This window comes from Salvelinus sp. IW2-2015, linkage group LG20 (genome assembly GCF_002910315.2).
Source record: "Salvelinus sp. IW2-2015 linkage group LG20, ASM291031v2, whole genome shotgun sequence".
Lineage (NCBI taxonomy): Eukaryota > Metazoa > Chordata > Actinopteri > Salmoniformes > Salmonidae > Salvelinus > Salvelinus sp. IW2-2015.
In genome coordinates, this window is record NC_036860.1 from 75,194,253 (window position 1) to 75,219,350 (window position 25,098).

The 25,098-nt window shown below is 43.7% G+C and overlaps 1 protein-coding gene across 1 annotated transcript in view; it reads left to right on the forward strand.

Annotated features, from left to right (window-relative positions):
* Positions 1 to 25,098, forward strand: part of LOC111980101 (histone deacetylase 5-like) — a 52,070-nt gene that overhangs the window by 13,995 nt on the left and 12,977 nt on the right. The window contains 8 exon segments of the mRNA XM_070449642.1: positions 14,710 to 14,996; positions 15,166 to 15,310; positions 15,554 to 15,662; positions 15,996 to 16,129; positions 17,216 to 17,347; positions 18,352 to 18,464; positions 21,241 to 21,357; positions 24,834 to 25,071. Coding sequence (XP_070305743.1) covers positions 14,710 to 14,996; positions 15,166 to 15,310; positions 15,554 to 15,662; positions 15,996 to 16,129; positions 17,216 to 17,347; positions 18,352 to 18,464; positions 21,241 to 21,357; positions 24,834 to 25,071 — 1,275 coding nt within the window.

Here is a 25,098-nt window from a genome sequence, read left to right on the forward strand (position 1 = left end):
TTGAATTCGGCCCTAATTAATCGGCCATTCCGATTTAATTGGTCGACCTCTAGTCCAGAATAGTGATGCTGGGTGGGCGGGCAGGTGCTGGCAACGGTTGGTTGAAGAGCATGCTTTTAGTTTTACTTGCATTTACGAGCAGTTGGAGGCCACGGAAGGAGAGTTGTATGGCATTGAAGCTCGTCTGGAGGTTATTTAAGTGTCCAAAGAAGGGCCAGAAGTATACAGAATGGTGTCGTCTGCGTAGAGGTGGATCAAAGAATCACCAGCAGCAAGAGCGACGACATTGATGTATACAGAGAAGAGAGTCAGCCCGAGAATTGAACCCTGTGGCAGCCCCATAGAGACTGCCAGAGGGCCGGACAACAGGCCCTCCGATTTGACACACTGAACTCTATCAGAGAAGTAGTTGGTGAACCAGGCGAGGCAATCATTTGAGAAACCAAGGCTGTTGAGTCTGCCGATAAGAATGTGGTGATTGACAGAGTCAAGCCTTGGCCAGGTCGATGAAGACGGCTGCACAGTATTGTATCTTATCGATGGTGGTTATGATATCGTTTAGGACCTTGAGCGTGGCTGAGGACCTTAGAACGGCAGGGTAGGATAGATGTAGGTCTGTGGCAGTTTGGGTCTAGAGTGTCTCCCCCTTTGAAGAGGGGGATGAACTCAGACGATACAAAAGAGAGGTTGAACAGGCTAGTGATAGGGGTTGCAACAATTTCGGCAGATAATTTTAGAAAGAGGGTCCAGATTGTCTAGCCTGGTTAATTTGTAGGGGTCCAGATTTTGCAGCTCTTTCAGAACATCAGCTATCTGGATTTAGGTGAAGGAAAAATGGGGGAGGCTTGGGTGAGTTGCTGTGAGGGGTGCAGGGCTGTTGACCGGGGTAGTGGTACTCAGGTGGAAGCATGGCCAGCCAGGTGGAAAGCATGGCCAGTTGTAGAAAAATGCTTATTGAAATTCTACATTATAGTGGATTTATCGGTGGTGACATTGTTTCCTAGCCTCAGTGCAGTGGGCAGCTGGGAGGAGGTGCTCCAGATACTCAATCTTAATAAGGTATGTTTTATTGCTTCTTTAATCAGAACAACAGTTTTTAGCTTTGCTAGCATAATTGCAAAAGGGTTTTCTAATGATCAATTAGCCTTTTTAAAATGATAAACTTGGATAACACAACGTGCCATTGGAACACTGGCGTGATGGTTGCTGATAATGGGCCTCTGTACGCCTATGTAGATATTCCATAAAAAATCTGCCGTTTCCATCTACAATAGTCATTTTCAACATTGTCTGCACTGTGTTTCTGATCAATTTGATATTTTAATGGACAAAAAATGAGCTTTTCTTACAAAAGTTTGGGGTCACTTAGAAAGGTCCTTGTTTTTGAGTGCGTGAGAGGTCAGATATTGTACTATAGACCTCTATGGAGCCCTAGATTCCCCAGAGTTGTGTGTGTGTGCATGTGTATAAGCCCAAGAAATTTTCCCCTATGAATTTTGGTTTCCAGACCAAACCTGGATACAACTATTGATGCTCCCCTCATAGCATTCAAAAGCCCTGGACAGGTCGGATACAAGTATGTGCAGTTTTCCCCGACATACCCGGGACGGGAATGCAGTACTACCTCAATAGGAAGTGTCCCATGGGTAGCGTGGAGGGGTTGTGGGTGGGGGGTGGTGCACTGATGCGTTCATCCTGGCTGACACGTGAGACACCCTGGCGGACCCGCTGTCCCCAGACTCTCGTTACCCACACAGAGTCCTCCGCCGCGGTGCCAGGGAACTCCATTTGGGACTCGATCTGCTCTCCAAATATTGATTCATGCATTTGTGCTGAAACTGTCACTGAGTGGAGCTCCCACTGGGAGGGACCAGGGTCCTCTCAGCACCTTTTGCCTCCTGCATGTGATCCCAAGGACTGTCTTTTAATATCTGTTTGAAGGGCAACTGTTTATAAAATGTGTATCCAACAGAGCGAGAATGTTAGGGTGTGTTGTCTGCATCTGTTATTGTGGTGTTGGACAAATTATCTTGGGCGTCCGAGGTTAGTGGTTCGCAGCAATTGACTACATTACAAATCACTGTGGTGACTATTCAAAACCAAATGGTTTGGAATTTATATGGGTACGTTCCATGGGCACCCCAGATGCCAAGGAGGGCAGAACCAACTTCTCTTGGTTCTTGTCGCCAGTACACTGGTATCACGTGTTTCTGTGTGTGAACATGTAACTTGATCCTGCAGCAGACTCCACTGTTGTGGCTGAGAAGCAGAGGCCACAGGGGTTCTATTTTAGCTCAGAGAAAGTCAGACTTCATTAAAGGCTGGCGCTATTTATATCGCTGACAAATAAAGTTGTGTGAATCCTGAAGGGGCCCATGATCACTGCTTTGAGCCCAGGGGGATTTGCGAGGGGGATGGTGCCCTCTTTTGAACAGATGGGCAGCTGAAGGACTTTCTCTGGATCAGGCCACAATACACACCCATTAATATCAAGAAGCCTTCACTGACTATCTTGGCTATGCCCAAGAATTTGTTTTTAAAGTTGAGGTCTATGCTTTATGAATAGAATGTTTTATATACAAATGTTTTCCTTGGAAGCTTCCAAGGCTCCCTTAAGAGACACGAGATTTTTAAAGAAAAGGATGCGCTTCAAAACAAAAAAAAATCACTTATGTTTCAGGGATTTTCTTTGTAACATGTGCCACTGCTAATACGCAGCTGCAGCTTCTGAGGGATCATATTATTTCTAAATAATCACGTGCGTCACTATAAAATGCTGGTCTGTTTTCTTTTTTATTTGGGTATGAGGAGCTCTATTTCAACTGGGATATATTCAAACCGAGCCAAACCCTCCCCTACCGCTAAAAAGCGGTATGAAATGAATTCCGCACCACACATAGAAGTTTACCCAGAAAACAACATTCCTCTCATGCAAGCGTTTGACGTCAATGCCGGAACATTTATAGAACATGTAAACAGTGGCGGACTCTCAGGTCAGTGCTTAGCGATGACATTTCATCGTCTCAATGTTTATTCTTTCCATAATCCCCCCCCCCCTTTTCAAAAGGAAGGCTATCCTATGTGAGTAACAAATCAACCCTTCAAGGATTGTATCCACCACCTTGTGCACCAGAGTGTGTTTGTGTAGGCTGCTTCATTTGAATGGGACAGTGTTTGGAGTGTGCTGGAGTAGGGTGCCTTATGTCCAGGGATCAACATTCTGTATGGTTCAGGTAAAACAGAGACGACAACAGGGAGCTGTTTGCTGTAGGAAAACTCTCAGAATGCTCCCAGAATTTTCCTTTCAAATTCCTTAGTCTGGGTGAAGGCCTGAATTTCAGCTAGCCATGTCCCCATCGCATGACTATCCAGGCAGAAGCACTCTGTAATCCGCTCCAGGCCCATTATGTTCTAACATCCATGCATTACTACATGGCGATCAACAGTTGCATACCAAAGGGAGAACCAAAGGAACAGGCAAGCTACTGGGTAAATGTTAGCTTACATGCAAGCCATAGCAATAAGTTATAGACTGTCTCTCCTCCCAAGTGTCTTTTTTGGGCTTCCTCCGAAAAAACTACTAGTTTCTTGTTTTCCCAGAGCAAGGAGCTACCCCTGCAGAAGGCCTGCCAAGGCTTTGGAGGTTCCTAAGGCACATAAATCACACAGGCTATTTACAACCTCCTCTCCTATTAGCATCAGGATGAGGCTCCGACCGCTATAAGACTGTTCCAAAGGACGTAAATATAGGCTATCACCCTGCCTGTGCTCTCTCTCCTCGTCTTTCCCACTTTTTAATCTGGGCACCATTTTTGTCCAAACTGAACAGATCAGGCCAGCTTCTGTTTCGAGCCTCCTTCTCTTTCTCCCCTCTCTCTCTCTTCGCCGTGTGTGGCTAACAAGGAGAGGACGCAGAGCAGATTTGACAGGGCAGCCTACCTCATGTTGCTTTGTGCTATTTCTGGAAAGCAATACTCATGCTTTTTTTCCCTCTGCGTCTTGCTTACTCTCTCTTGTCTTTCCAAAGTGTAGTTGGTGTAGCGTTGCTAAAGAAAATAACCATGACGTAAGCTGCACCCTCTGCAAAACAGACTTAAAAAAAGAGAAGGGAAAGAAAGCTTGTAACAACTCGAATAATAAATGGCTGCACTTCAGACTGTACGTTCCTAGCTGAGTGGAATGATCGATCAGTCGGCATGAGGTGGCACATACGCTTGACTATTGACACAGCCATGTGTTTGACTCATGGACAGAGAGGACACAACAGTGATAAGTATCGTGCTTAGCTATACTAATCCTAATAAAACTCTTTAAGAAAGAAGACCTGTACTTTTTGCAGAATTTTGGAGTGTGTGCAGAGGTTGACCATTTTGTCAAACAAGCAGATTGTACTTTTATTCCAGCACACTGTGTGCCTAGCCATTGTCACCCCCGTTTTTATGGTGTGATAAGCTTCGCCCATGTTTCAGTGCGGTCTGAGAGCCTAATGAATGCACAGTCCGCAGGGTGAGCATGTTTTTATTTTTTTGTTTAAAAGAAAATTAATGGTTGTCCTTCAGGTCCCTCCCAGGGCCTCCCACCTTGCTAGTGCCACTCCGCTGGCCACTGAGTCCTGTCTGATAGAATAAAAACCAGTGTACCGGCATGCACTGAGCTCTGTTCGGTGACATTGGTGGCGATGGTTCTGCACCTCAGTTTCTGGATTAAAGAGTGAGTCTCTTGACACAACCACTGACTAGAATGAGGGCAGCCAAGGAGAGTTCCTCAGTCCTCTCACCGACATGCTCTCCGTTCACCCATGATTCTCTCTCAATGTAGCATACCAGTCGTACCATCTGGACCTCCTTTACCTTGGAAGCATGGGGAGATAGCCCGTCGCTCTATCATAGCTGAAGGGGTGAGGTTTAGTATCTTGGGCAGCTGGTCATTGCAGCACTAGCTTAATGAGACCACAAAGGCAAGATCCCCCACAAGCTTATTACTCTGGTCCTGGCTGGCCTGTTAAATCCATTCTGTGATTAGACAGGGGACTAAGTTTCTGATGTTTATATTTAATCACCATAAAATCCCCAGTACACACACCGTGGAAACCAACAAACTGTTCTAATATCTGTAGGGTTGTAATGATCGGTCCCAATTCAAATGTTTTAAGATACGATTGCATCGGTTTGCGGACCCGAAATCAAACCAAATGTAGCATGCGTCGGTCAGAAAATGTTTTCCAACGTTACAAATAGCTGATTAAATCTGCTTGAAAATCTATGGCAAGACTTGAAATGGTTGTTTCGCAATGATCAACAACTAATTTGACAGAGCTGTAATCCCTGCTAAAGGGGATTCTAACGTGAATTGACTCAGGGGTGTGAATAGTTATGTAAATTTAAATTTGCAAACATTTCTAAAAACATGTTTTCACTTTGTCATTATGGGGTATTGTGTGTAGATGGAATACATTTTTCTCACCCATTTTGAATTCAGGCTGTAACTTTTTTTTTTATATATGTCAAAGGGTATGAATACTTTCTGAAAGCACTATCCAGTATCTCTGGTTATACTCACGACCACCGGTCGTTGCACATCAACCTAGCGTTACTGGTGCAGACTACTCCACATACTAGCTAGGTCTATTCCCCATACTAGCTAGGTTCCTTCGGCAGGGCATGCAAACCATAGATATTTGGCTGTGGAGGCATGATCTAATCGTATAGGGCACGTGATCCTTTGAACGTGTTGGGGGTGATGAAACATTGGAGCCACATTCAATGAAGGGAAGAGGGCGGCGGGCGTTTTGCACGTGAAGCTTGGCAAAAGTGGGCATGATCTGTTGACAATTGTAATCCAAACCCAACCTTCATTTACTCGTGACGCACTGAGGTTCCAAACTCCGTTTTAGACGACTGATGTTTATGACAAATTGTCCTATTTACACTTTGTAGTCAATTTTCACACTATAATAAATGTTTCTGACTCTGTTTTCAAAGGGATTAGTTGATTTTTAGGGGCAGTCGCTCTTTGTGTTTTCCACATATACAGATATAGCTAGATCAAAGCCTGTACTCTGCAAGGGAAAGCCATATTCCCTTTTGTAGCTGCCTCTGCAGCATCCGCATCCAAGACGGAGATAGCAGGGATGGGCTGGAAGCTACAGAGCGAGCAGCAATCAAAAATGTTGAAAAACCCAAAATAGAAGCGTGCGCTTTTAAAAGCGCAGTGTGTTGCTACCCCCCCAGTGCATTATTAATCCAGGGTTATTTATAACCGACGTTTTTTGCAGGCAGACTTTGTTCAGTCGCTGCTTGTGTCTAATCTCTGCTGGGAGTGAGAGAGAAAGGGAAGAGCGAGAGATGAGGGTCGGGGGCGCTCTGAAAATGGAGGAGAAGAAGGAACGGATTGCAGGTGTAGGGAGAGTGCCGTTGGCTCCAGCTATAGATAGAAGCAGATCTGGGCTATACTATGGTGCAGCCATTTTGATAAACAAAGGGGTTCCTCGGACAAGTAAATGTACAGTATCAATTGAAAATGTACGTACTTATTGCATGACAAGCCGCAACTTGAATCTAATTGAAGCCTTTTACAAGAAGACCAAAAGACACTTCTTACTTACTGACATGTTTATTGGGGCTACCGAGTGACTGCTTCCCAGTGCTAGAGGCGTCACTACAGACCCTTGTTCGATTCCAGGCCGGATCAAAATCGGCCGTGATTGGGCGGTGCACAATTGGCCCAGCGTTGTTAGGGTTTGGCTGGGGTAGGTCGTCATTGTAAATAAGAATTTGGTCTTAACTGACTTGCCTAGTTAAATCAAAATAAAATTGCCAAACACAGCAGGGGTTCCCACTTGAACCCCTGGAGTCTAAAATGCTCGTGCATCCACTTAGCAGCAGCGTGCTCGTCTATTGGCTGAATTTAATGGTTTGCATAATTCATGACGGCAACAAAATTATCTCATTGATACTTTTCTTTGATCCATCCAATCAACGACCAGTCTGACAATCTGAACAGGGGACAGGGGCACCCTGGATGTCAAACTCGTTCCACCCTTATTGTACTCCTGCTTTGCCCTCCTGGCTTGTAGCTCTCCTCTCCTCCGTCCTTGTCTGGCTAGGGCCTAATTAATGTGATAATTTCATTAGGAAGAAAGATTTCCTCTGGCCCTCTCTCCAGAAGACTCACATCCTCCACGTTATTGGAGGAAGAAGGGGCAGAGGAGGCATAATCCATGCCTTTGTGTGACAGCGTTTCGTATAACTAACGGCTTTGAGTGGAGGTTTAAAATGACGCCCAGCTCTGGAAGAGCGGGAGTGGTTGGCATAATTAGGTGACACAAAGCTCGCAGTGAAGTGTGTAAGCTAGAATACTCCCTTGGGAGATGGATCTTTCTGTCTTATTTGGAAAACTTTGGTTGTCGTACATAAAGGCTGTGGCAAACCAGTACAGCCATCTACTGGTCTTCCTCTCCCCAATGATGGCACACAAAATAAAGCATTTAAATAGACCCTTTTATTCAGTCAATTGCACTGCACTGTAAGGCCTCTCATCAGTCGTAAGAGTGTTGAGCATAGTTTCAATATTAGGTCTACTCGTGTTGCCTGTTGGCAAAGGCAGGGATACTGAGTGAATACAGTATGTTTTGATTTTATCACAGACTAGATACAGAGCTGTAGCCAAGTTAAAACATTGAGCTAACCCTAAATCCTGCATACACTCCATCTCCCTCTAACGTGTGTGTGTGTACATACACACACAAACCCACACCCTTTATGCAGACAGCCATCATCATGGGGGGAGAGGCAGGGGGAGTGCTATTTTTAGACTCATTTACAGGCGATTACAGTAATCCATGGAGTAAAATATAATCTGATGAGTAAATTTGAGTGCTCTGTTTCCTGGCCCTCCCCCAGGGTATCTACCCTTTCATTGATTAGGCCTAGTTGGCTTCCTTATCCAGAAATCTCCCTCCCACCTCTTCCTCTGTTTCTGCCTTGAAACACCACACAATGCAATACCTTTTGTTTATTTTTTAACGAGGAGGTACCACCCCACCCCTTGCCTCTATTTTCACCTTGTCAGGTTGTGAACACACTGTAATATGTTGTTTTTTTTGTACACTTTAAATTCTGAGGTAGCTGTTTCTCCAAGAGCATTCTCCTTGCTTTCTTTAATTGTTGTTTAAGGACTCGCATGGCAAAGAATAGAGCTTAGTTACAGCAAACTTAGAAATGACCATACATCTCTGGTTATATCATAGAATTCTTAGAGGAAAAGTGTGATTTTTAATTTAGGATAAGGTGAGCACAAGCAATACTTAAACAATTCCTGGTGGATACTGTTGCGGGATAGTGGGTAGCCTAGTGGTTAGAGCGTCAGACTTGTAACCGAAAGGTTGCAAGATCAAATCCCCGAGCTGACAAGGTAAAGATCTGTTGTTCTGCCCCTGAACAAGGCAGTCAACCCACTGTTCCTAGGCCGTCATTGAAAATAAGAATTTGTTCTTAACTGATTTGCCTAGTTAAATAAAGACCAAGAATTTTACAAGCAACTTTTTGCCTCATTTAAAAAGAAAGATCCAAATTTACTTTTCTTTTTCTTGGCTGTGTTCAAACTGTGTGACTTAACGTCCCATTTCTGACAAATTTTTTTGCTTTTTTGTTTTGTCTGGGTTTTTTCTTTTGAAGTAGACTTCTGAACCAAAGTTGAACCCAGAAGTTTAGCAACTGTCTATCTAGGACAAGGTGGTGGAGTTCTTGGGTGAGAAATTAACGCCTCAAGCATGTAATCGCCTCGATAATCAATTGGGCTAGGAAGAAATGTATTATTCATCTATAGTTAACCATGCAGCACCTCATAGAAAGTGTTGCTGTATCTTTTGCTGCAGAGTTAACGCCACACCTGTTTGGCACATAGCTGATTTGCTATGGGACTGATGGTAGTTCCTTCCGCCTCAGATGCAACTCCCCTGTGAGTTCTCCTGGCGGCTGTTCCCTCGTTTGATAATTTGGGCCGATCATCAAAAAGTATCTTTCCTCAGACTCCCTCTGCTCACTGTCTCGAAACAGAGTGGAGCAGGCAACACCAAATTATTCCTTTTGAATGCACAGCCAGACAGTGTCATTAAAGTATTTTGTGTGCCTACAAATTCATTGAGGATTTGAACACTGCAAAGGAGCCCAATACCTCTGTGCACATTGCACCACTCTGACAACAACCAATCATGTCACACCAATGTTGGTGTAATTGAGCACCTTTGATGGCTTTTCCAAGTCATTATTGACATACAGATTTCAGATTTGTAAATTGTTTCTTGAATGCAAGGCCTCGACTATCATTTGGCATACCTGGTACATCGCAATAGGCACTCTCCCTTTGGCTCATTCATTCAATGCCTTCTCCCCTATATTCTCTCTGACTGAGGTGTTTTGGGTGATTGATGTTAAGCTCATTTGGTTGGCTGGAACCCAACAACCAAAGTTTTCCTGGCGACTTAAGAAAGGGACGCAATGATGTCAAATGGCTGACACACACACACAATTGTCTGGAAGGTTAAATTTAGAAGCCGACTGATAAAGGATAGTAATCTTATTTGGAATAAGCCGAAAGCTTCCGCCAGACCTCCAACAGAGATATTGGATCATTACCCTGTTGGTTAACTCTGCACGCTCCAATCAGCAAGCTCTAAGGTGAAAATCCTTCCTAATGCTGTGACATACAAAGTGAATGTACACCGAGTATACCAAACATTAGGAACACCTTCCAAATATTAAGTTGCAAGTATGCTATTCTCTGGTCTACCTCGGAGGCCTAATCCCTAAGCCTCTGTGGACTAAAGTACTAGAGGCAAACTGCTATTGTGATTAACAACTGTTATTCCACTTTACCGTTATCGATATCCATTTTATTTTCCCTGTATTAGCATTTTTGCAATCTTAATGGGTAGTTGCTGATTTAGGACTCTTAATTGCTTGCAGGACAAAAAAACTGATTTAAGTATTTGTTTCGCACTCGAAATCATTTGTTTTTGCATTTTGACAAAGGGCTCCCTCTGAAGCACAGTTGTACCTGACGGGGGGGGGGGGTGTTACATATCGCAAAATTATTATTTTTGGACAATATATCGATATTTGTACCTGTGCCAAAACTCTGGTGTTTTTCATCCTATAGCTTGTTTTCCATCTTTTTAAAATAGTGATCTAACATGTTTTCAGCACTGCCAGATCAATTTTTTGTTGTTGTTGTGTGCTCTCTTCTGTCTGCAGCCGATGTATAGGGTGGGCTGCACCAACATGGATTAACTCTTATAATCTTGTTGCACCAAGTTTTTCAACCTAGTTTTAAGATAATCATAGTTACATTTAATCCTTCTTCTAAACTAAGTTTAATTTGGACTTTAAAACAAGATCTAATGTAATATTGTTGTGCCATTGTTTTAAAATAACTGTTAAACTTAGTTTAGGGATTAAATCAAAACTACCAAAGGAGGAGGTTTTAAGTTAATCAAATGTCATTGTATGTGCTTTATTTTCAGTGTGATACATATTTTTTCTTCTCATGTTTGTTTAACTCAACTAGCAGGCTCACTCTTTGACTGTGGCAGGTAGCCTAGCGGTTATGAGCATTGGGCCAGTAACCCGAGTCGACTAGATGAAAAATGTGTCTGTGCCCTTGAGCAAGGCACTTAACACACATTGCTTCTAAGTCGCTCTGGATAAGAACGTCAGCTAAATGACTGAAGTGTCAAATGTAAATGTAAAAAATGTATTTAATCATTAGCCCGACGTGAAAACTCACTTTGCTTGCTAGCTAACAAACTAGCAATGACCAGTGCTGGTTTGTTTCTGTAGAAATAGAATTTGAACATATTTCTATGGTAAATCCATTATGACACGTTTCACTAGTCGTAGTTAGTAAATTCACTCTGGCTGTCTGGTATTTTATTAGGATCCCCATTAGCTGTTGCAAAAGCAGCAGCTACTCTTCCTGGGGTCCACACAAACATGAAACATAATACAGAATGACATCATACAGAACATCATTAGACAAGGACAGAACTACATACATTTTTAAAAAGGCACACGTAGCCTACATATCAATGCATACACACACCATCTAGGTCAAATAGGGGAGAGGCATTGCTTTATCAGTTTTTTTAAAACCAGGTTTGCTGTTTTTTTTTAGCAATATGAGATGGAAGTTCCATGCAATAAGGGCTCTATATAAAACAGTACGTTTTCTTGAATTTGTTCTGGATTTGGGGACTATGAAAAGACCCCTAGTGGCATGTCTGGCGGGATAAGTGTGTGTGTCAGGGCTGTATGTAAATTGACTATGCAAACAATTTGGGATTTTTAACACAATGTTTCTTATGAGAAGAAGTGATGCAGTCAGTCTCTCAACTCTTAGCCAAGAGAGACTGGCATGCATAGTATTTATATCAGCCCTCTGATTGCAATTAGGAGCAAAACGTGCCGCTCTGTTTTGGACCAGCTGCAGCAACTAGATCTTTCCTTGCAGCGCTGGACCACACGACTGGACAATAATCAAGATTAGACAAAACTAGAGCCTGCAGAACTTGCTTTTTGGAGTGTGGTGTCAAAAAAGCAGAGCATCTCTTTATTACYGCTAGACCTCTCCCCATCTTTGCAACCATGGAATCTATATGTTTTGACCATGACAGTTTACAATCTAAGGTAATGCCAAGTAATTTAGTATTCTCAACTTGTTCAACAGCCACACCATTCATTACCAGAATTAGCGGAGTTCTAGCACATAAGGAATGATTTGTACCAAATACATTGCTCTTAGTTTTAGAGCTGTTCAGGACCAGTTTATTACTGGCTACCCATTCCAAAACAGACTGCAACTCTTTGTTAAGGGTTTCAGTGACTTCATTAGCTGTGGTTGCTGATGCATATATGGTTGAATCATAATCAGTATACATGGACACACATGCTTTGTTTAATGCCAGTGGCAGGTCATTGGTAAAAATAGAAGAGAGTAGAGGGCCTAGAGAGCTGCCCTGCGGTAGCAGAGCACTCGTCTGAGTGTGCCAGAGCGCAGAATAACTGATGAATTGACACTCAACACTCGTTTACTGACACCGGCTACATTCAACATGGGCAAAAAGCATAATTAAATGGTTGCCAGCAGCACAGAGTCACCAACGCTCTGGATAACATGAACACAGCCTAACCAGCTCTGCTAGGGTGAGTAAAAAAAGTCAGTGAGGTGTTCTCATTTGTGCCTGGAAGTAGCTAGCAAGCTAGCCAACATTAGCCAGTTAGCTTGGGTGCTTGAGTGCCGTTGTGTGGTCAGAACGCTCGGATCAACCCTACTCCTCGGCCAGAGCGAAACACTCTGAATTTACGATTGCCCAGAGCACACTCTGGCACTCCAGATTTGAATTTATAAATACACCTGTAGTTTAGTGTTTTACTAATCTAGTCTTTAAAAAGTAAATGGTGCAAAACATCTGCTTAATTATATAAACCTAGTTAAAAACTCTAGATTAGGTCTAATCTAAGATTAATTTAAACCATGAGTGAGCAATATGTTTGGAACATCAAATCACAGTATCGAAATGCTGTGTGTGTGAATCACAATAAATATCGGCACCTAAGTGTCGTGATATCGTACGGTCCCTGGCAATTCCCAGCCTTATCTGACCCTAGATAAAAAAAAGAAAAAAAAAGAAGAAATTAATAAATCTTTAACGACATGCAACATTGATGAAAAATAACTGGTTTAGTTCTCCAGGCTTGGAGGTCCACTCATAGATGCCGTTGCATTCAGAATCAAACTCACAAAGCAGTGCTTGTGCTTTTCAGCTAGTGCTAGCTGCTCCCTCAGTCTCCCATTTATTTTTTCCACAGGAGTTAGCCTATCTCTTCTCTCTCATCTGGTCACTGAGTGATTTAACCATCTGTGACACGGAATCGGTGCCTTCTCATTAGGTCCTAGCCTACAGCTGGGATCCAATACTCTACATCCACCAATGCACGGGCGGCAGTCAACCTCTTTACCCTTGACCATTGTTGCAGACTGAGCGCTTCTCTGCCTGCACACTAATCTCTTCCATTTGTTTTTTTTCTGCATTTGTTTGAGATGTTAAACCTTGGTGTCTTGTCCTACTCAGTTCTGACCCTGCACCAATGTCAAGCCTTGTGACCATTGAAATGAGGGTTAATGAAAGGTGAAACAAATGGATAATGGAAACTGTCGGGTGCATTGGAAGCCAACTTGGGGCACACAATAGCCCATTCCAATCCCTGATTTCTCTGTCGACTTAAGGTCTAAAACAGTAGCGTGGCCCTTGCCAGGTGGCTGTGCTTGCTTCTCTGTTTGGCAGCAGCACTTGCCAGGTGGCTGTGCTTGCTTGTCTGTTTGGCAGCAGCACTTGCCAGTGGCTTTGGGATGCTGTGCGTTGTTGCCAGCTCTGTGCTTAATGTATCAGAGACAAAGCTCCCGAAGTGTCGTAGAGTGCCCTGGCTCTGCCCTCGTCCCGGTCTTGGCTTCTGCCCTCGTCTTGGCTTCTGCCCTCGTCTCGGCCCTGCCTACTGTGGTCCTCCCAGGTTATGTAATGGTGTGCCCTCTTTGTATCGATAGTTGCCCTGGCTATTTTTTTAGCAAGGTCCGCTCCCATCCCTACCGTTCAATACTGTCTCCTATTGAGCAAAATGCATACACCGACACACTAGTATAGAGTTACCTAGCGTGATACAGATGGATGGATTCCTTGTAATCCATGGTGATAACATGCTCCATACAAAATGAATAACTAGTAAACCATGAATTGTTACTCTTCTTCATCAGCTGATGAAGTGATGACTCTGTGGGTAACACTAATAGTCTCACGGAAACACTCCAAGATGCTCCTTCAGTCATTGAAGTATGTGCTGTATAAACGTACATACTGTGATTTAATTATTCAGGAACCACATAAGCACTCACACACTTATGTGGAATCATACTTTTAAAATAGTACACTTAAACACTCTCCGAAGTGTTCTAAATACAACATGCACCCTTCACACTTTTGCCAGCAGAGAGAAGAACAGGCCCCAAACTTTATTCCTCCTGATGTGTGTACTGCACGACAGTAGTGTGTCCAACTCCACTGAACTCTGTCATCATGGTGGAGTTATGCAATGGCTCCAGAGAGAGCTAGCATGCCAAACATTATTGAACTCCTGGTCTGATTTCTGAAAGCAGTAATACACTGAAAGATGGACCCGGTCGGTTTCCAGGGTCACTCTATTAGATGGGACATATTTGTCCTTATAGAAACTGGTTGTCACTGCAATGATTGTCTCTCTAACTTACTCGGTGTGCCCTTGTTGACTTCACTCAGTGAGATACAGTAGATCTGTGCCAAGCCTCATGGCTAAAAGACATATGTATTATGTTAGTCAAACTAAGTTAAATGTCATTTCTATCAAAGGGAATTACTTCTCAGACCTTGAACTTTAACCTCACCATTTCCGCAGTATCAGAAGATTTTTTTGTTTTGTTTCTGAAAAAAACTATATTGAACTGCTGTACTTAGTCTTTATTTGTGGTTTATTTGATCACCATTTAACAAACTATTTTCTTATTCTCTTTGTCTGCTCCCCTCCTTTACCTTCTGTCTCCCTCTCTTCTTGCCCTCCTTTACTCTCTTCATTTCCTTCTGTCTCCTTCCCACTCTCTCTGCTCTCCACCCCTTTCTCCATCTAGCTGTGGAGGTGAAGACAACTCTCCCCTCGGGGATGCAGAGCCCTGTGGGCGGCAGTGAGCAGGGTGTTGGAGGTGGCGGCGGTCCCGTGGACCTGAGGACAGATCCCAGGCTGGGACCCCTGGGTGGAGGGGTGGACCCAGCCATGAGGGAGCAGCAACTGCAGCATGAACTGCTCCTCCTCAAGCAGCAGCAGGAGCTTCAGAAACAGCTTCTCTTCGCTGAGTTCCAGAAGCAGCATGAGGTGCTGACACGCCAGCATGAGGTTCAGCTGCAGGAGCACCTGAAGGTAATGGGGATACGCTTTAGGAAGGCTGGTGGGTGGGGGGGCAAGGGTTGGGGTTAGAAACGTCTTTAGCCACACGCCACTGGACCGATCAGTTAGTTTCTGGCAGTCAGTTTGAGCTTCATTTGACATCCCCTCTCTCTGGCTTTCGTTCCCCCTGGCGTCCCTGCAGCAGCAGCAGGAGATCCTGGCGGCCAAGCGGCAGCWGGAGCTGGAGCAGAAGAGGAAGCTGGAGCAGCAGAGGCATGAGGAGCTGGAGAAACAGAGGCTGGAGCAGCAGCTCCTCATGCTACGCAACAAGGAGAAGGGCAAAGAGAGTGAGTAGTACACATAGAGGACACACACTCACACACTGAGCAGTAGATATCTGGTGTATGTATGAAGAGAAGCTTTCAGAAAGTAAACAGTGAAATATACGGTAGCTATGTCTTATCAGACACTTTTACTTAATAGAGTGATACAGTGCTGCTGTTATTGCTCTAGTTTAGATCCTCATACTCCATAGCTGTTGGTCTTTGTTAGAGTTATAATAGCTTTGTGTTGATGGTTTGTTCCGGAAGGTGCCATTGCCAGTACGGAGGTGAAGCTGAAGCTCCAGGAGTTCCTCCTGAGCAAAAAAGAGCCTGGCACACCTGGCGGACTAAACCATTCCTTCACCCATAAATGCTGGTGAGCCTAACCATCAACATCTAATTTGAGTTCTGAAGCTGGCTAACGTTAGCTGGCAGACTGGCCAAGAGCCATGGAAGTTAATGGTTAATGAATATGGAGGAAGGGCTATACCTTAGCTAGGACTCTTAGAGCTCCTACACTGATGCATTGACCCAGAGTGAACTGTTAAAAAATACTTGGAACTCCAGAGAGTGGTATGTCTTGTTTGCCTTCCTCAGGGGGTGTCATGCCAAATGGATAAAGAGGTTTTAATCTAGTCAGAGAATGTCTTGTCTACATCACAAGTAGTATCAACTGAATCTGGTGTCTTACCTGTTATGGCTTCATCAGGGGGGCCCACCACACCTCTCTGGACCCCAACTCCCCCCCTCAGAGTAACACTCCAGGAACGCCGCCCTCCTACAAACTACCCCCGCTACTGGGGTCCTACGAGGGCAGGGATGATTTCCCTCTCCGGAAGACTGGTGAGTGGATGCACTGTGCGTGTGTGGTTGCAGGTCTGCATTACTTTGAGGCACCTACCCATGTCTGACAGTAGGTATGTGTGTACATTTTAGTGTTTCTCCTTTGCTGGTATGAGTCAGAATGAGTCACCACAGCAGCAGTGTTGGTGAAGACTGGTGGGCAATAGCTACACACATACACACTCACTCACGTAAATAATTAAGCCCACCCACAGACAAGCCGATGGAGTGGGGTGGTTCACTAAATGGAGATTGGAGACTTTCCAATGAATGTGTTTTAGTCCAGCAGTAAGCTTAATCTGGGTCTGAGAAGCTGACCCATGACACATGCTTAAATATATGCTTGCTGAGTGTCTATCCTGAAGGATCCCATGGATCTAGATGTAATTGTATTGCTTGTTGTTGTTTGGTATTGTTTCCATAGACTTGTTAGCTTGTGCTTACTGGGAATTATGACTGAAAGGTATAACTCTGTTGAGTGCGTGTGCATTCTCCTTCCTTCAGTCTCTCTGATTGTCCTCACCCCAAACTTTTTGATTTCTAATCAAATGAAAGCCATACTAAAGCCCATGATGTTATCAGAGCTGAAGGTCTTGGCTGGTCTACATAGGTGGGGAGAGTGTGACGTCCAGTGGAAAGCACCGCTATTGGAGGCTAATTAAATTAAACCCGGGGCTTTTGCTTAATTGCCCCAATTCCTATTTTTTCCCATCCCTCCTTATTGGTTTATTTGGATCCCCATTAGCTTTTGCCAAAGCAGCAGGTATTCTTCATTGGGTCCAATCCCTCTGTTTTTATTTACTTCCATTAGTCTAATTTGGTCTGTCGTTCATTGCATCAACAATGAGCTGAAAAAGCAGTTGTGTGAAGGAGGGGTTAGTTGCAAATGGACGTTTATTTCAGTCTTAGTGTCCCCAGTCAATAAGATGTATAAATAGCCCCATTTGTAGCCGTCCATAGTACTTTTGGATAGACTCTGTATGAGCTGTTGCTCGTTTATGGTTTTGTTGTATGTCTTTTTCATTTAAACTCGCCTCTCTCTCGCGCTCGCTCACATCTCTTTCTCTCGCGCGCTCTCTCCGACAGCCTCCGAGCCCAATCTGAAGGTGCGTTCGCGGTTAAAACAGAAGGTAGCTGAGAGACGGAGCAGTCCTCTGCTGAGGAGGAAGGACGGGACAGTGATAAGCACCTTCAAAAAGAGAGCCATCGAGATCTCTGGTGAGAGCGCGCACACACACCATGCATTTACACTCTCATCCATTATGCATTTACATATTCACATACAAATACATTGTACACTCTTCAACTGGAATTCCACACCCTGTGCCATTTCATAGTTGTAAACCAACCCCAGTGAGAAGCATCTGGTTGAGTGAACCATAAACCATCTAAAATCACACCCTACTTAACATAAAACASTCATTTCAACTCTGGCCTGATGGTAAAAGTAGACATCCGGAGGGGCCGCGGCACTCTACACCTCTAGCTCATTTCCCAGAAGGACCTAGTTARATAACCCACTTAGCCAGGTTGGCTATATACACATGCCACACAGTGCCTTTACAGACCTAGTACTGGAGCTAGCTACCATATGCTAGGTTTAAGGGTTTGCCCTATTAGCCGTTTCCATGTCACGTGCAACTACTATGTAAACACAGGAGATCGTATAAATGCTGGTTGTTCTCGAGACCACAACAGAAGCTATGCTTATAGAGGCTTTTGATTTAACTCGCCCGTTTCATCTGCTAATGAAAGCAGAAGCTTTTCTGGGACTAAATATAGGGACTTATTGGAGGCAAACAAAAATAGCAGGGACTATAGGGTAGGATGTAGATTAATACGTAAGGCTTGAATAGGACAAAAGGGGATGGGTTTGGGTGGGTTAGCTGGCAGGGAAAAAGGGAACAGGGTTTTTGGGAACGTTCGGATTGGGACTTAGAATGTTGGCCTCTTGGAAGTCAAAGAAATGTCGGGAAGTCCTTTTTCCTAGTTCTCTGATTCCATGTATATGTTACCAATGATYGTCTATTCTGTTTCTACCTTTCTGTATACTCATAGAAAACTGCCTGATAAAACCTAGACATTTCTCTTCACACATTTGTACAGTTTGATGCAAGCCTGGAGAAAGGCRGTACCACACAYGGGTTTTGGCMGTGMTGTCTGTCTGRCTGGGATGCTGCATTGGTTCTGTCTCTGAGTGGKCTGTTCCATTGTCATTGCAGTGTCCTCCATGTGCAGCAGTGCCCCTGGCTCCGGGCCCAGCTCGCCCAACAGCTCCAACAGCGCCATCGCAGAGAACGGCTCCAGCGGCTCTGTCCCCAACATCCACGCKGAGGTAAGAGAGGGGAGGGCTGTGGGAGGATGCTAGGGGGTCAAGGGGGGCCTCCCCTCTGCACAAAACAATCTAATTCTACCTTCTATGGAACTTTATAACCCCTGAAATGTGTGTTGCTGTTTGTCTGTMTTGATGCATTTTTATAACACACCATGCAAAATCCATGACCTATAGCTTGGACAAAAGGTTGTYGTACCAGGGACCAACAGAGTGCATGCTTTATAAAATGTCTCATCACATTAGAAGCATTAGTATAAAAGTGTTGAAAGACAGACTCAAATGGAACCCATTCTGATTGGGAAAGGGGGATACCTAGTCAGTTGCACAACTGAATGCCTTCAACTGAAATGTGTCTTCCGCATTTAATCCAACCCTTCTGAATCAGAGATGCGGGGGGCTGCCATAATCGACATCCACGTCGTCAGTGCCAGGGGAACAGTGGGTTAACTGCCTTGCTCAGGCGCAGAACGACAGATTAAAACCCTTGTCAGCTCGGGGATTCAATCCAGCAACCTTTCGGTTACTGGCTGAACTGTCTAACCACTAGGCTACCTGGTGACTTGGTTTAGTTTTTATCAACACTGCTGTTAGTTATAGATCAAATGCAATGGGGACTTATGAGGAGTGTTACATGACTAGGTAGACTGTGTTCTTTAGGGCTAATAGTAGCTTATTCTTTATGCTTGTATGGTCATTGTGCTTGGATGAATTGTAAACTAGGGCGAGAGGATAGCGGCTGACTGCAGTGAATAAGGCCTGAAAATATGCTTTGGTAGACTAGGGGGGGCGGAAGGTTGGTCTGATGCACACTGAGCAGCAAGTGGCCCCAGGAACATCTTAACCTTGGGAGAGAAAGCGAGAGCAATGACGAGGGGATGTAGGAGGGAGAGAGAGCTAGCCATAGCGTTCTGAATGACTGCTACCCTCCATTTTGATAATAAAACCTTGTCCATTGTTCATTTTGTAAGACAAGATAAATATAGGCCTAGCTGCCTTAGCTATTTCATTGCAGAACATACTGTAAGTTCACTGATCAGAACTACCAGTTCTTGTCCCTGTGACTTGAGTTTTTCCTGGTAGTCATGCTACTTACAGAATAGCTGTAGCTGGAACACTATAGCCCTCAGGTACTCTGTCTTACTCTCCATATCCACCTCTTCAAATATCTGTTTTAGAAGACCTGTGTTTTAATGGATAAATGTGTTTTTTATTTGGTAGAACAAATCATTGAATTGTGTGTGTGTTCACACAGGATTGATGATTTGAATTCAAATTAGCATTTTGTCCTCTCATTCAGACAGCTCTCTCAACACTCAATTTATAGCCATCTTCCCCCTGCCATTTTATAACACCCAAAAATACTTCCTCTCTCTTCTCTCAAAGTAGGGCAACAAAAATAAAAAGCATTAGTCAATCTCCGAGACCATTTATTTTCCCTACCCTCCCTCCCTGAAAATACTTGATTACTGCCATTCTCTCGAAGCGGAGAAACAGTCGACCGCTGATGACATAAGTGCCTTGTTAGCCTGCTGTGTGCAACTTTCCAAAATAGCCACCCCCATCAAGAACGTTATTGCGTCATCGCCGCCCCAGCAGATCCGGGCTGATAAATGGTCAGACGGACACAGAAAGGAGAGTGTGACATTGTTTTAACACCAAATAGGGCAGTTTGCCATGGATCAACACCTTGTTTAGGATGCATGGTGACTTAAAAAAAAGAAGCATTTTCCCTGTTTTTAAATCGTGATTCTGTTGAGTCAGTCTTCCCCCAATAACGTCATTATTAGTGAGAACCCTGTCTCTTATACACATCTAGATGTGTATAAGAGAGGGTTTCTGTACAGTGTTAGCCAGGTGAAGTCAAAATGGCAAGTTACAAAAGCTCCTGAAATGGTACTAGCTAGCACACCTGCACAAATCTAGATGTGTATAAGAGACAGGAAGAAGGCTGACACTCGCTGGGGGGAGCTTAAAAAGAGAAGGGCCCTTGTTGAGAAAAAGTAAAGGCAGGGAGAAATATGGCTGTGTCCAAATACCCATATTGCGTTCTAAATAGAATGCTTTTTGGGTATGTGAAAATAAATTAAAATGTGCATTTTTTTGTTATGCTTTAAATTCTAGGATGTAATATTCATTTAGGCTTTTCGTCGAATAGAAATTGCTGCACACTTGAGGAAGTGTATCGTCTTTTTGCATTCAGGTGTGTTTGACAACAGCTGATAATCAGAATATGGCCTGTTTCTTATACACATCTAGATGTGTATAAGAGACAGCTTGAGGAAGTGTATCGTCTTTTTGCATTCAGGTGTGTTTGACCTGTCTCTTATACACATCTAGATGTGTATAAGAGACAGGTTACAAAAGCTCCTGAAATGGTACTAGCTAGCACACCTGCACAAACATCAAATAACAGCCGTTTGTTCAAAGGGAACTGGAAGCCTCGGCGGCCTCTGGAGAGAAACATGTTGTGCGAGCTGAAAGAATGAGTCACACTATGGTTAGAGCTCCTGTCCTATCTGTTTATACTGCAGAGGGTCAGATAGGAATCCATCTTGTGTTCTTTCTTCCTCTCTCTAGTTGTTGCTAGGGTAGATTAAATATACATGCACTGATGAGATGTTTTAGTGAGCCGGAAGACTTCACTCTGTCTCTCTCCCTCTCTGGAAAATCCCTGCTGGTTGTCTCCCTTGCTCCTCTTCTGGTCGCTCTCTCGCCCTTTCCCTCACACACTTTCTCTCACTCAATCACTTTTTCCTCCCTCTTTTCTGTGCAGCAGCTGCGGTCCCTCCACCAGACCCTTAACGCTGATGGGACAGTCAGTCCGCTGAGCCTCTACACATCCCCCTCGCTGCCCAACATCTCCCTGGGCCTGCCAGCCAACTCGCACCTCACCGTGAGTACTAGACTGAAATTCTGAACACCACAAACTAGGGATAGGCATGAGTACTCGAACGGATGTAAAAACGCCATCTTCAACCAGAGATCAAAATGTTGTCTTGAAGACGACGTTAATTTGCTTTGACTTTAGTGTTCCATTGGTACATGTGCATTTGCGGGGCACAACAAAAAGAAAACCAAGCCAAGCATCACACAGTTCTTCTCCCTAAATTCCCTTTCCCCTCCGTGTCTCACTCACTCAATTGCATTTCAACCGCTCCCTCTACACACATGTGCTGAGTGCACACACAAGCTCCCGTTAGGCCTACAGAAACAAATGCATCTAACTGATGGGATACACAAGCTTCATTCCTTGCCAAATGATGACAGTTTTATCACAAATTCTTAATGGACTGCTTGGCTGAAGTAGGGAAATATGTTCCAACAACGAGCATTACAGTTTTGGAAAGATTGTGTCTTGTCTATTTTCCACTTATGCTACTTTGTGAACTACTAGTGCCATTTAGAATTGGTTAGCCTAGGCTATAGCCCCCCTAAACCTTTTTATCAGAATCATTAAGTCTAGGCCTACTCACCAAACAGATATCATGCCCGTAATTCATCCCCTTGCAGTGTTCAATTTGGAATTGTTAATCCATTTGGAAAATTCCAAAGAACAGGCTGAATAAACAAATTTGAATGTCTGTATATCGAAAAGACAGATTTTGGTTTGTAACCCTGAAAAATTATTTCACCTCGTCAAATTGAGCCCCGTTTCAAATTATCACTCTGAGAATAACTGTTCCAGACGTGAGATGCGTATCACTTTTTTTTCATTTGGAAAAATATTCTGTTATGTATTATTTAGTTATTTTACATGTATTTTTTTAACGATAAAATAGGTCTCGATTTGTGATAAGGGTTTGGGAAATAAGAGCATTTTGCCTGCTGAAATAACAAAACAAAGCTATGCCATTGCACAGATAGGCTTCTACAAGCAAGTGCCAGTTGATATTACGGTTTCAATAAATTAACCTTAAATAGCACTTTTTTACTGCCTGAAAAAAATACACACACACACACAGTTGAAGTCGGAAGTTTACATACCTTAGCCAAATACATTTAAACTCAGTTTTTCACAATTCCTGACATTTAATCCTAGTAAAAATTCCCTGTCTTAGGTCAGTTAGGATCACTTTTTTTTAGAATTTGTGAAATGTCAGAATAATAGTAGAAGAGAATTATTTAATTTTGCTTTTATTTATTTTATCACATTCCCAGTGGGTCAGAAGTTTACATACACTCAATTAGTATTTGGTAGCATTGCCTTTAAATTGTTTAACTTGGGTCAAATGTTTCGGGTAGCCTTCCACAAGCTTCCCACAATAAGTTGGGTGAATTTTGGCCCATTCCTCCTGACAGAGCTGTGTAACGGAGTCAGGTTTGTAGGCCTCCTTGCTCCCACACGCTTTTTCAGTTTCTGCCCACACATTTTCTATAGGGTTGAGGTCAGGGCTTTGTGATGGCCACTCCAATAACTTGACTTGTTGTCCTTAAGCCATTTTGCCACAACTTTGGAAGTATGCTTGGGGTCATTGTCCATTTGGAAGACACATTTGCGACCAAGCTTTAACTTCCTGACTGATGTCTTGAGATGTTGCTTCAATATTTCCACATAATATTCCTCCTTCATGATGCCATCTCTTTTGTGAAGTGCACCAGTCCCTCCTGCAGAGAAGCACCCCCACAACATGATGCTGCCACCCTCGTGCTTCACGGTTGGATGGTGTTCTTCGGCTTGCACCCCCCCCCCCCCCTTTTTCCTCCAAACATAACGATTGTCATTATGGCCAAACAGTTCTATTTTTGTTTCATCAGACCACAGGACATTTCTCCAAAAAGTACGATCTTTGTCCTCATGTGCAGTTGCAAACTGTAGTCTGGCTTTTTTTATAGCGGTTTTGGAGCAGTGGCTTCTTTCTTGCGGAGTGGCCGTTCAAGTTTTGTCGATATAGGACTCGTTTTACTGTGGATATAGATACTTTTGTTCCGGTTTCCTCCAGCATCTTCACAAGATCCTTTGCTGTGGTTCTGGGATTGATTTGCACTTTTTGAACAAAAGTACGTTCATCCCTAGGAGACAGAACGCGTCTCCTTCCTGAGAGGTATGATGGCTGCGTGGTCCCACTGTGTTTACACTTGAGTACTATTGTTTGTACAGATGAACGTGGTACCTTCAGGCGTTTGGAATATGCCTCCAAAGGATGAACCAGACTTGTGGAGGTCTACAATTTATTTCTGAGGTCTTGGCTGATTTTCTTTTGATTTTCCCATGATGTCAAGCAAAGAGGCACTGAGTTTGAAGGTAGGTCTTGAAATACATCCACAGGTACACCTCCTATTGATTCAAATGATGTCAATTAGCCTATCAGAAGCTTCTAAAACCATGGCATTATTTTCTGGAATTTTCAAAGCTGTTTAAAGGCACAGTCAACTTAGTGTATGTCAACTTCTGACCCACTGGAATTGCGGTACAGTGAATTATGAGTGAAATAATCTCTGTAAACAATTGTTGGAAAAATTACTTGTGTCATGCACAAAGGGGATGTCCTAACCGACTTGCCAAAACTATATTTTGTTCTCAAGAAATTTGTGGCGTGGTTGAAAAACAAGTTTTAATGACTCCAACCTAAGTGTTTGTAAACTTCAACTGTATGTATGTATGTGTGAGGCAATTTAGCAATTAGGATTTGTTATCTGTAATGGTTATAATAAATTAGCCATAGCTGCTGTTAGTTTCTAATTAAACAGAGTAAAAAACTCACGGACAACTATGATAAGCTCAAACAAGGTTTATCCACCCAATGAGTCAGACAGCTGAACAGATATATGTATATACATGCATACATACATACACCCCAATTTAGGTGAAGTCTGCTCCTTCCCTCCTAAACATTACATATTTATTGCTATGCAGGAAGTTAAGTGATGTGGGTAATAAACTGTTCTGTCTCCCTGACCTCGACCCCCATTCCTCACTAATCTACAGCTCTCCACCCTTACCAGTGACCACAACCACGTGATTGCCTTTCCTTAACTCAGTACATTCCAAGCCCCTAGCTCATATCCAACCTTAATTGACTACACCATATACATTCCTCCTACAGATAACCATTAACTTTTGCTGTAACAACCAGACTGTGGCCCTTCTCCTTTCCATGGGATACTTGATGATTAACAATATTTCAAGTTTAGAAGTCAGAACCTGTCACTGTTGGCATAAAGATAAATGTGCAATTTTTTTTACAGTGCTGACCTTGTGTTCTAAAAATAGCTTCTTAAATGTTTTTTTAAGTACTCGTAAATAAACTGCCTGAACCTGCTCCATTCCACTGAGTTGAGGTAAAATAGAAACCAGCACACACTCCCCGGAACCAGAGTTGTCCTCTGATGTAGACATTCTGACTTAGTTAACCCCCCTTCCATCCTCAGGCCAATCAGAAGCTGTTGCAGGAGGCGGAGAGGCAGGCCATCCAGACCATGCGTCAGGGTGGGGCTCTGACGGGCAAGTTTGTCAGCACCTCGTCCCTGCCGGRGTCATGCCTGCCACCTGGMATGCAACACGACTTAGACTCCACCCAGGCCCCCAACAGCCACAGCAGTCACTCCTCCCTACTGCAGCACGTCCTCCTGCTGGAGCAGGCCCGCCAGCAGAGTGCCCTCCTCTCAGGTACATCTACCAACATATATTTATACT